Consider the following 12,558-nt stretch of genomic DNA (forward strand, 5'->3'; position numbering starts at 1 on the left):
ATTATTTCAGCACTTTATTTAAAAGATATTCTCATCAAGATGTTGGCCTACTCTGAGAAATATCCTCTGTGGTGTATATAGTGCCGTTCTCTTTATCTTAATTAACATTTTAGATTAGTTGTAATTTGAACGGATGCATTTTTTAAGTTTCCAGTTTGGGTGGATAAAGCCTCTACTTTGGGTTCAAGTATTTCTGTCCATTATGGATATTTGTGAAAAGCTTTAGGCGATTGATGATTTTTCATCGCTCAGCACTATAACACCGCGCCAATGCCTTGAGAGCTTCAAGTAAAGGACATCAGAGGACAAATAAGTTTGGTATCCAGAGCAAAAGGTTTCAGTCTTAGCTAACCCTACAGGATTATCTGATATTTGAAGGCGGCAATTTTATTTACTTTTAATTTGTCTTTAATAACAGTAGAATAACAGTGCTTATAATATTTTAACTGAGGACTGAGATGTTTAAAATTACAGCGAAAGCGACAAGCTATAAGACCAGCACGCATTGTATATTATGATTGCATGTAATGTATTATGCTTATACATTTCTACCTCTGTACGATACCGGCTAATTCATCATCAGTCGAAGAGCCTGGATTAGAACCTTTTCCAACTAAAGGACATCGCAGTTACCGGGGAGGCTATGGAAGCTCTAGCTAATATCTATTAGCGTTAAAATCTATTATCTCCTTCTGAAGACCATGCTTCCGAATGCAGCCTTAAAAAAATAATAAAATAAAATAACAACATTAATGTAACTTCCTTTATTTTTAAAAACATCTAAATCGATATATACAGAAATTAAGGTTTATATCATTGCGAGATGCAAATGATATAAACTCAGAGAGCAAATTTCTCCTCCTACTCGTTCATCTCTTCACTGCTACCCTCCAGAACAATCTGCCATCTTATGTGTTTGCCAAGGTCCACATTTTTTTTTTTAAAGATAAATGTAAAGAAGTTCATTTTTTGCCCATCTAGTAGCGTACTATAATAGGTTGACCAATCTCTCGTGGACGGGTTTCTTCGTAAATAAATAAAATTTAAAAAAAATGGAAGTGAAGTTCAGAAAGGGTTTTTTTTTTTTTTTTTTGCATGCAGGAGTAGTGATATAACTCTAGTGATAGCCATTAGAAGCGTAGCTATTGGCATAGTAATAAAATGACATCTCAATCCTAGAAAATATTTTGTATACTGGGTTCTGTTCGAGAAATGATGTAGATGATTTCAAGATGGCTGCTTCCTGTGCAAAAAGAAAAGTTCAAACAATTAACGAAACAGATGCAAATGATATAAACATTTGCATATTAACAAACAACTGATTTCGTTCATATCAGTTGTTATATGTTTATAACAACTGATATGAACGAAACAGTTCATATCAGTTGTTCACAACGTCAATTGTCTGGAAAATTCTGAGAAAATATATTTCTCTTCGTTTCTGTTAATGTAAAATGTTACAAAATAATATTTCACTAGATAAAGTACTACGTTATAAAGTTTACTGTAACATGATGAAGCGTCTGCTTTAGAATACAGATAAATAATCACTAAAACTAATAAATGTATTATGAATAAATAAATAAATGAATAAATGTGTCGTGTCTCCCAGCGATATCCAATCATATAAATAGCTTATAATTACTTCAAAGTGATTATTTTCAATGGGCATTATTATCCGATTCCTGCTGTCTTACTTAAGTGAAATGACTAAATGAAGTATCACGTACTAAATTATGGCATATGCTTTTCTATACTTTCTATATTCAACAAAAATCCTTTTCTGAAGTTATTTTTCTGCATTAAGTTTCATTCGCAAGAAACTTTGAAAAAGTATCACCTGCTGACATCACTTTTTCACTCTTCAACTAACAATCAGCTCTGCAGAATCAAGCAACACTGATAGATTCAAGGTTACCAATGTTGTTAACTCTGATCATTCTATGATGCAAGCAATACTTTTACTCATTGTGGTCCTAATCATACTTCGGACCTTAATCTGACCACATGTATCTTATTAGTTTAGTGATTCAAAAATAAGTTATAAAAACCCAATGCTCTAAAGACCAAATATCCAGCATTTATTATATCTAAGAATACTGAATCTAATTTAAGAAAAGATGGATACTAAAACATGATAATCTATAATGCAATTGTAATAGAATATGTGTTTTCATTTTAGACTCCGACGAAGACGACGACATGGAAGGATTTGAATTCTTTCGGGATGTTATTCAGCTGATTATCAAGTCAGGTGTAGTTTCGGACCCAGACACCATGCGTAAGAAGTATTCAGTAATTGACTTCCTTCAGCCTAAAGAACTTGAGGTAAGGAAAATGTTTATTCTTTCTGCAGCGAAAAGTTCTTTCTTTCTCTGTCTGTCTGTCTGTCTGTCTGTCTCAGCTCCCCTAATATCGTAGCAATTTCAGTTAGTAGATTCAAATAATATCCTAAAAATGTATATGCAAAATATTGGTGCGATGTCTTATATGCAATATGTGGTTGTGATCACCAATCTGTTCGTTTATACTTTATGATTATTTACTGAACCTTTCACCCTTCCCTCCCCACCTCAGCAAGTTTCGCAATTAAGGCGAATTCATTTATCGAAGAACCTTGTATTAAGAAATATAAGCTTCAAATCCTACAAAAGAAAATACACTCACACTTTTCTTACAATGCGGAAAGGCTAATGAAACTATTTTAGAGAAATAAAATTATTTAAGCATGTGAAATATGGACATTTGTGGAATGCATTTGGCCAGTTATTAAAGATTTTTCATTTCACTGTACCTTGAGTTGATCTCAGTTAATAATTGCCGCTAATAAAATTCACTCAGATTCAAAAATTTAATGATGAACCTTGTTAGGACTAACGACATCCTATTCAAGTAAAGAGAGGACACTGTAGAAGCAGCTCTTTTTGAGAGCATTGTCATATTGTCATCGAGTCCTCAATGTTACAGTTCTCTTTCATACAATTATACCGTTCTCCTTTTCTCTCGGTTAAGGCAAAGAATACTAATGAGATGTCGGATCGGCTTCATAATTAAGAAACACCTTTATTCTTCTGATTAACTTTTCAGTGTATGATGGAGATAAGGAGGAGTTAAAAAGCCATCAATTCGTATCTAAGGAACGTCAACGTTTGACGACTAATTAGGTCCGATTTCGTTCTCTGACTGGTTGCTTCACTCAAGCGTGCGATCCAAGCGAGTTTTTTTTTTTTTTTTAAAGAAATCTTTACTTGGGTTAAAAATAAGGTTCTTGTGAGTCAGTCGTATACACCAGTTTCACTTTATACAAATTATCTGAGTTTTTAGAGTATATTTTAAAGTTTCTTCATAGAAAAAGATGATCAAGTAGTTGCTATAGCTTTTCTAAGAGTTATAGTAGCAGGGTTTTTTTTCCTTATGCAAAACAGAAAAATCAGCCTGAGAGCAGGTACAATTTACAGTCATAATACGCTATCTTGCTGTCTTCAGCCTTAGTTGCTTTGCCCATAATATAATTCCTGTCCATCTAAGTAGCATGTGCTTTTCCTTTCGGTGTTAGGCCACCATCTTGCTTAGTGGAGACCTGAAATGATTTCAAAAAGTACCTTGTTGGGTCTTTAAATTTAACTGAGTAAAATTATTAACTTTGTGTTCGTTAATATGCTTGTTTTTCTATTATAGGTATTTATTGTATTGTTTATCGGTTTTACAAGAGGACAATACAAACTTTTCCAATCTGCTTCTAACATTTCAGTTAACTCAGCTTGTCTGAAAAAGCCTTGATTTGTACGTATTAGGCCTTTTCAAACCGCATGCGCAACTATTGTTGTCCATTTGCGCACTCACTCACTCACTCACTAAAGAGAGAGAGAGAGAGAAAGAGAGATGTGTGTCTCATATTAAATGCTATACCTATATGATTTTCATCGCTCTTTACTGCACTGCTACCATTATTGCTTATTGAAGGTTGAAGTAGATCGGAAAATTGCCGTGTTTATTCTATAAAGAAGAGTTTCTGGATGATCTGATATTTAGTTCCCGTATAGCATTAAAATATGCATCCTTTCGTGAGTGGAATCGACATGGCAATTATATATATTCTATTTTATTCTTGCATGTTAGGTTCAATGGCTTCTTTGAAACCTAATAATTAAAAGTTTTCTGCCTCCTAGATTGGATTCGAACCTACGTCTTTCCGACTAAAGGGCATCGTCGAAATCAGCTAAAATGCGAAAGCTCATATATATATATATATATATTCCTTTCCAGCATGGTTTTATAATTTCCATCTGCTCAATCCTCTTATTTTCCTCAGAGCTGTTGTATCGCAGTTTCCATTAATCATCTCTGTTATTTCGAATTCAGTTTTCACATTCAAATAGAGTTGTCGCTTTTCCCCGGAATTGATCTACTTGTAATGCGTCTTTCTAGCCGAATATTCTAAGCCGGAATCGTTTAGTATATTCGCTGATGGATTTATAACTTAAAAATAAAAAAAGAAAGAAAAGAAACCTAACGTAATTTATATGTCAAGTTTTTGTTCGAGCAACATTTGTTTCGAATGAAGTGAAATTTAAGATGAAAGCATATACTTTTCCTAGTTGGAAAGTTAAATCTCCCCAACTATGCTATCTGCCAAATTTATTGTTCCTCAAAGCTCAGTCTTTTCAAAGTATAGAGCAAGTTGTTTACGAAACAAAAACCCATCATTTCAAGCTAGTACTTGCTCATTTTTGTACTCGTTTGGTGGCTTTTGCAGAAAAGTTCGCTTCGTAGAAGTGCAAAAATAATGAAAAGTTACTTTCATCTCTGTAAATTATGTAAAACTTTCTCAAGGATCCGGAAAATAGCAATATGTAATTAATGAGTGAGATCCTACGATAATTACCTGGAGAAAAAAGAGCACTTGCTTAAAATGTTCTGGAATATCATTGGTTCAATCGACAGTCGAATTATGTCTAGGAAACATTTATAAAGATTTTTTAAATAAAGGTAAATTAGGTGGGTAGCAAGGGATTTATCTCCTAATTTTGTGAGATAAAGCTTGCCTCTTTTGCTGGATCAAATGTCCCCCACCCCCAAACTGGAGTACTTTTTTTTTTTTTAATCCCGCAACATGTACAAATATTGGCCGAGAAATTACACACATAACTGGCCACACATATTGCTTCGGCTATAATTGAAAACAGTCCAACACGTGGCCATCCTAGATTCAAGTATTTAAATTATACTCTAGTGTGGTTCTTTTTTACTGCGTTTTCTTTTATTTTAGAGACATTTATTTGACCAACTTTCTTCGATACTTACTCATTTTATCTGTTTCCATATTTCATTTATGTTCTTCGCTAAAATGTGCTGCCTGAGTAGCCAGAAAACTGTTGATTCTTTTATAGTTCATCATTAGGTGAGTTTTGGCATCACGCTAAATGCAGTACAGCCATTTTGCTGTCCGTACGCAAGATGAACGGATTTTACTCAGATTTGCTACCGTGAAACCCTAGAAAATTCTGTCGAGTTATTGCAATTTTTAATTCAGTCGGACTACTTACATTGTCCCAAGCAAGAAAATGTCGAAATTACATATTACAATAACACCGCAATAACTTTAGAAGATCCACGTTGTTTTTGGTTTCATCGGGCAAAAATTCGATCTGATATTAATAATTCCTCATTAACTCTATAGAAGTGAGTAAAAATTGGTAATTTAGAACCTGTATTCAAATTAACTGAACAGTTTCTGTTTCGGTATTTATCGGATAATATTGTTGTGAGAAAAATCAGCTTGGCTTGTTATATATATAAAATCTTTTTTTTTTTTTTTCGTATAACTGGACTAATCGAATTGTAAAATCACGCGCGGTTAACCTAGTGGCTTTGCGCTTCGTAAGTTGGCAAGGAGTGGCCTAGGTTCGATTCCCGTCAACAACGGATCTGCCATAGCCAAGCCTATCTTGGGTTTGGACAGCAAGTTTTTTTTACGCCAGTTTATCTGGTGTTTTTCATCCCGCAAGCAGGCAAACCGGTCCGAGAACCTACACGGATTACAGTCAGGAATACTGACCCAGCCATAGGTCTGATTCGTCAGCCTATGCCGGTTCCGGAGCCCGGATAAAATTTGGGAGGGACTATATGGTGAACTCCCGTATAAAGGGGGAAAGCTGTATCATCACACGGAATTTATATATTGTAAAATTAGACAAAACAAACTTATTTCTGTAGTATATCGCATGCCAAAAAGACTATTCTAGGTCCAGTTCCTATTAAATAATATTGCTACACACGAAATGCACCATTCTATTTTTAACATTAGTTTCTTGTTAAAACATGTAGTTGATATTTTTTCATATTTCCGTTGTTAATAATAATAACGTCATTTCAGTGTATATTAAAAGAATTGTTGGAGTCGTGAACTCTCTAACATCATTACTAATGTTTTTTTTTTTTTTTAAGTTACAGAAAAAGGGAACAAGGATTTTTTTTGTTGTTGTTGTTCGTTTGTTTTGGGTATAAGCAATAAAATAGATTTATAGTAGTGTATTGGTCAGCATCTCCCTTGAACCTCTCAATTATTACCAATCAACTGTTCAACTCCAGAAGAATAAAAATAACTTATGAAGGTCATCCGGTTTCATGCCCTTCTTGAACCGTATGCAGCTATCCATTTGGCCTAGAAGTAGTTGCATCAATCTTCGAGAGCAAGTTGGAATACTGAACTTCAACTTTTTTTTTTTGATAAGTCATTAATATAAAGTGGCCTTCCTATTACATCAGTCTTTGGAAGAGAGTTCGAATAGTTAATGGAATTTTTCGGTTTTCTGATGGCTGCTAAGTTGTGATTGACGACTAAAACGTCAAAGAAAATGCACTTTTTTTTTTTTTTTTTTTGTGAATGATGTTTGTGAATGCGTCACCGGAAATGTAACTTGCTTAGTGTCACATTGAAAATAGTCTCTCAAAATATATACAGCAATAAAACAATATTAGAAAATCATGAATAACCAACATAAAATAACTTCGTGTTCTTTTACAGTTTTGAGGAAATTCAAAATCAAATTCTGACAGAGCAAGTAAATGAATTTATTCGGTTTCTTAATAAATGTTTATAAAAGTTACAAATCATATTCCGTAATATTGCACGTATGCAATGTGGATTTCACTTATAGTACACAAATAATAAAAAAAAAAAAAAATTCTAATATATGAATGATATGTTTACAGATAATTACTGTTATGAAGTAAAATTATATTTCATAAAAGAATTATTCCGAAGACAAATTCTGTTAAAGTTTATCATTCTTAACTACTTATTCGAAGAATTTATTTGCTTATTTATTGATTTCATTTATACTGAAAAGTTAATATTTCATTTGATATTTTTTTATTGACCTATCTTGTGAAATTTCGAATTATGTTTGTCCATTTGACTCGAGTAAATTCTGTTAAAATTAGATATTCAGTAACTCATCTTCAAATAATATTTAATTCTAAACATGAACTAGGAACAACTAATTACAAATGTACAATAGTGAAAAGGGAACATCCCCCCCCTCTCTCTCTCTCTCTCTCTCTGTGTGTGTGTGTGTGTGCGTGCGTGCGTGCGTGTGTGTGTGTGAACAAAACGAATAGCATACTATATATCATAACGGAGAACTAATGTCAAGTTCGATTACATTACTTGCTTTTGTAGATAAAGATCATTATACTGGATTACACCGGACTAGTATGTGATTTGGTTTCCCTTGAAGGAGATGCCTAGTGAATTTCTCCATAGCCTGCATAAACAGGAGTAGAACTCTACTAACATGTTTACAGATATATGAAGGCCCAAAGGGCTAAAAGTCGGAGATACAAGGTGTAAAGTGATTAATTTGAGATCGTATGCTATATGCTGCGGGTACTCTAGCAATTATACTTCTGATAACAAGAGGCGATAGCGTGCGTGCGTGTGCGCGCGCACTAACGTCATCTTTATTGTTATTTGCCAGGATAGAACCGATAGCGGCTCTGTTATACATTTCGGAAGCCCAGCTCGCACATGCAAAGGATTTTTTTTTTTTTTTTTTTAAGTAGACGATGGTGCTGATCTTTTCGTATTTATTCATAGCATTAAGTCATAACAAGAAATACAATTCTTTTGAATATATGTTACATGTAAGGAAAGTAAAAATTAAGTTAAGAGGTATATAATGGATGGTTGTCACTGCGAATGGATAAGAATGAGACTCTGTCATTGTTGTTCTCGTCATCAAATTATAGTTTGGCTTGCTCCGGCCATGGCTTTAAGAACAGATGTTGGATTAACTGTTTGGCTTCAGGGTGGAAAGGGAGTTAGCAAGGAAGATTACTTTCTGATTAACTTGTTTAGTATATATGCTGCTGAGAACATCATGTGTGAAGCATTTGATGAGCTCAAGACAGGAATTATGATAGGTGGTAGATTGATCAGTAATCTGAGGTATGCGAATGATACCATGCTCTCTGTAATGACAAGGAAGAACTAAGACAAATTCTCAATAAAGAGGACTTCAACTCAATCATAGCAAGAAATAGATTATGGTTTTCAAAGGAAATACAAACTGGGAAGCTCTTGAGAAACAAGTGTACTTTAATGGAGAAAGAATTGAGGACGTCAGCAAGTTTGAGTACCTGGAATCCCTTATTAATGTGAAGAATTGCTGTTCAGAAGACGTCAGAAGAAAGTTAGGAATGGCTAAAACAATAGTCAGAGACTTGTCTAAAATCTGGAAGGATCGACCTATTCCCACGGGAACAAAGTTGAGAATTTTGGATGCATTTGTTTTTCCAACAGCCACTTATGGATGTGAGACTTGGAATCTAAAGAAAGTCAGATAAGAAAAGGATAGCTGCTTTTGAAATATATTACAGAAGACTATTGAGGATATCATATACTGAAAAGCGTACAAATGAATGGGTGTTAGAAAAGATCAGTAGAACGTTTCTAAAAAAAATAATAATAAAACACGCAGCATCTTTCTCCTCTTCCTCAAATATATTTTATTCTTCAAAACGAGACTATGTGGCGAGGGCTGGTGTGGCACATCACCGAGCATCAGAGTGACCATACGGCATCTGTGGATGTCCAATGAACAGATGATTATTTCTTCTGCTGATACGAGAAAATAATAAAACACTCAGTATCTTTCTCCTCCTTCTCGAATATATTTTATTCTCCAAAACGAGAAGGCAAAAACCTCTACTAGTTAAGTTCATGGCTAGTGACGATTTCCTGACTTGTAGGGAGATAGTAGCTTCTATCCCATTTTGCTAAACTCTAAATAGTATTAAGTGCTATAGTTGATTCCTCCGAGTTAGAGTTGAAAACACGATTTTCAAAAACAAATAACAACAGCAACAACAAAATTTACTTGACTACTCCAAAGATCGACTAATTCTACAACCGGCTGAAGAAAAAAAAAAAAAAAAGCCTTTCGCAATACGTTTCACAGAAGGAAACGTATTGTGATAATTTCCTGAATTCTGGCCCGTCGAATTCTAGGGATTCGAAATATCGAAATTAGCTATTTGAAATCCTTACCAAAATGTGTTAAAATTATACATTGAAATAACTTCGTTCTGGCAGTTAAAATTTCATGAAATGCGATATTAGGTGCAACAGAATACAATCTTTCCTTACTTACTGGCTTATTTATTGTCGACAGTTTTCCTTTGCGTATTTTCCCTTCTAGACAAGGAGTAATTGAAATCAGAATCGAGCTAAATGGATTTGTCGAGGGGCATAAATTATAGTAAAGATATCAAAATATTAAATACCATGTAATTTCATTCACCAAGACTGAAGTTATTGCTTTGTATAATTTCGAAACGTTTTGCTAGATATTGCACGTGAAAATGGTCAGGTGGAAAATATATTTATTTTCTGGGACCTGATACAAAAATGTAAACAGAGAAATTGGCAGATTTTTCAGTTACATTTTCATCAATGTAGCTTTTAAATGTTACACTCAAGGCCGCCTACTTGCATTTTCCCCGAGCATTTATTTATTTATATTTCATATAAAAATAGCACCATTTTTATATAAAAAATAATGCTTGTCCCTACTCATAAAAAAGCATTTGTGTGTGTGTGTGTGTGTGTGTGTGTGTGTGTGTGTGTGTGTGTGTGTGTGTGGAAAATATTAACGTTTGTAGACGGTTACTTTTCTTGCGACACAATCTGATCAAATCAATGTGACATCTTATTCTCCATTTCAAATATTCCATAATACTAATTCAAAAGACGGTAGAAATTACATATCCTCCTGACCAGGAATGTCAAAAATAACTGTTCTTAAAAGCAAACAAATTAACTTTTACTAAGAATTTTTCATTTAGACCGTATTTATATCTTTTCTTTGAAGCTCAGAGAGTTTTGCTTGATATTTCAAGAAAATCTCCTTCCGTACATTAAACTTTTCTGGGTTTGATGTTTTGTTTTGCTTTTTTTTTTTAAATATAATTCAGCCCCACGGTCTTATAGCTAACGACGCAGTGAAATGCATTTGTTTACTTTTACTACTTACGTCTGCTCAAATACCTGCAGCCTTTTTGGAAAGTAGCCGGCTTTTAAGAGCGTGTATTTCTTTAAGACTACGAAAAATGCATTATCTCACCCAATTTTAGAGGACAGTAAGACTTACGTAAGTAATAAAATAAACATTTACAAAAAGGTTCCTATTCGCTTTGGATTGATTTAATTCAAAATTTAAACTTTTTGTTCTCGCGCGAAGATGCTCGCGTGTGCTATCGTTTGTTAAGTAGGTGTCATTTATAGAATAATTCATAATATTTTTGATTATACAATTTCTCCCATGTAAAAATAATAATCATCAAAATATTTTGAAACAACGAAAAAATTTGATAAACTGGCTTTTTTTATTGTATTTTTCTACACTTTTTAGAAAGCACTTTCTCTTGATCTGAACGACAAACCAGCAAATAAAGAAGATTTGCTTCAATTCTGTGATGATGTTATTCGTTATAGTGTAAAAACTGGTAAGTATTTATTTATTTTATTTATTATTATTATTATATTTTGCACGTATTTCATCAGTTTGAATCAATGTTATCATTTCTTAGGTTTATTCCTTTTTATCTTAATTTTAATGCATTGAAGACTTATTGGAGCTGATTTTAATAGAATAAAATTATGCGTTTTTAAAATATTGAAACGTAATCACAATTTTCAAATGAATATTGTGAATATTGTACGTGGAGAAGCAAAATGCCAGCTAGTTGGCCGAGTAGATAACGTATCCACTCTAACAATCTGTGGGTTCAAATTCCACCGTGGTTATCAATGTTTCTTGACTGTCCTTAGGCGGGAAATGAATTTCATCGCCCGGTGTGACACCACCTCTCTACTTGTTGGAGACCTAAAATGGCTTGAAAAGTTCCATGTTTGGTGTCTAGAGCAGCGAAAAATGAACTGTTTATTTTCAGAAGTGTTCAGATTATTTTATCTAAAATTTTAAATTCAGGAATGTTTCACCGTGTAATTTATTTTAAATTAAAAAATAAAAATGCGTAAGTTTATAAATTTTTATTTGTAAATAAAAATAATGTTATCAGTTACACTGCTAAGAAAACTATACTGTATAGCAAACGCAATTTCCGTTTTTTTTTTTCTTCTTTTTTTTTTTTTGTCCTTGCAAATTACTCTGGAAGTGATATTTTAGAAACAAATAATAAAATAAAATAATGTTGCATATTTGTTGAATTTAAAATAAAAAAATCAAATCATAGCTATTGAAAATGATATTTAAAATTTATTAAAAATGGTTAAACTAATAACTCAGCATTTCGCTATTCTCTGTTCTATACACAGAGAAAATATAAACCTTTAATCTATGTACATTTATAGCTTTCAGCACGTATAAACCACGTGTGTAACGTGAATGTACCAGCACTCAATGTTCGAAATGTTCCCCTTTTGCCTTCACGCACGCCCGAAATCTTCGAAGTCACATTGATAGCAGCACATTCCAGCAGAAACGCTGCCATTGCACACTCCAAATCCACTTTCAGGCTGGTGGGGGTGTCGTTTCTTGCAGGCTGTTCTTCAAGCTCCAACCACAATTTGAAGTCTAACGGATTCTGATCAGGACTTCCAGACGGCCAATCAGATGGTGATTGGCTCCATCCACTTTTGTGTGGTTCTCACCTTGTGTACAGGAGCTGAGTCCTGTTAGAAGGTCCACTGCCACCTTGTAAACCAAGTGCTGTTCAGGGCTGTACCACAAGTTCCAGCACGGTGTCTTGATACACTTTGGCAAAGGTTTTGACCCCTTTCTCGCAGAAATGCAACCTGGATACATCACCTCCCCCCACCACCAAACCTTCACTGATGCATGGTGATGACCTTTCCGAATCTTGGGTGCTATGGCACATACTGTGTGACCGTCCGAGGTATATACCCGATCGTTTTGGCGGTTAAACGACTCTTCAGTAGTGAAACTCTTCTCATTTGTGAAGAGGATCTGTGTCTGTTGTTCGCGTCGGAGAAGTACCTTCGATTTAATCATCCTCTGCTGCATAAGTTGT

General features: G+C 34.0%; 1 protein-coding gene across 2 annotated transcripts in view; it reads left to right on the plus strand.

Annotated features, from left to right (window-relative positions):
• LOC150098861 (cysteine sulfinic acid decarboxylase-like) overlaps positions 1-12,558 on the plus strand; it is a 131,686-nt gene that overhangs the window by 71,735 nt on the left and 47,393 nt on the right. For both annotated transcript variants that reach the window (XM_090405470.1, XM_090405472.1), the window contains 2 exons: positions 2,183-2,328; positions 10,917-11,010. In XM_090405470.1, the coding sequence (XP_090261596.1) occupies positions 2,183-2,328; positions 10,917-11,010 (240 nt within the window). The remainder of the gene's footprint in view (positions 1-2,182; positions 2,329-10,916; positions 11,011-12,558) is intronic.

The sequence above is a fragment of the Typopeltis vanoorti genome, chromosome 15 (assembly GCF_054136105.1).
Source record: "Typopeltis vanoorti isolate ZY-2024b chromosome 15, IOZ_Tvanoo_1.0, whole genome shotgun sequence".
Classification (NCBI taxonomy): Eukaryota; Metazoa; Arthropoda; class Arachnida; order Uropygi; family Thelyphonidae; genus Typopeltis; species Typopeltis vanoorti.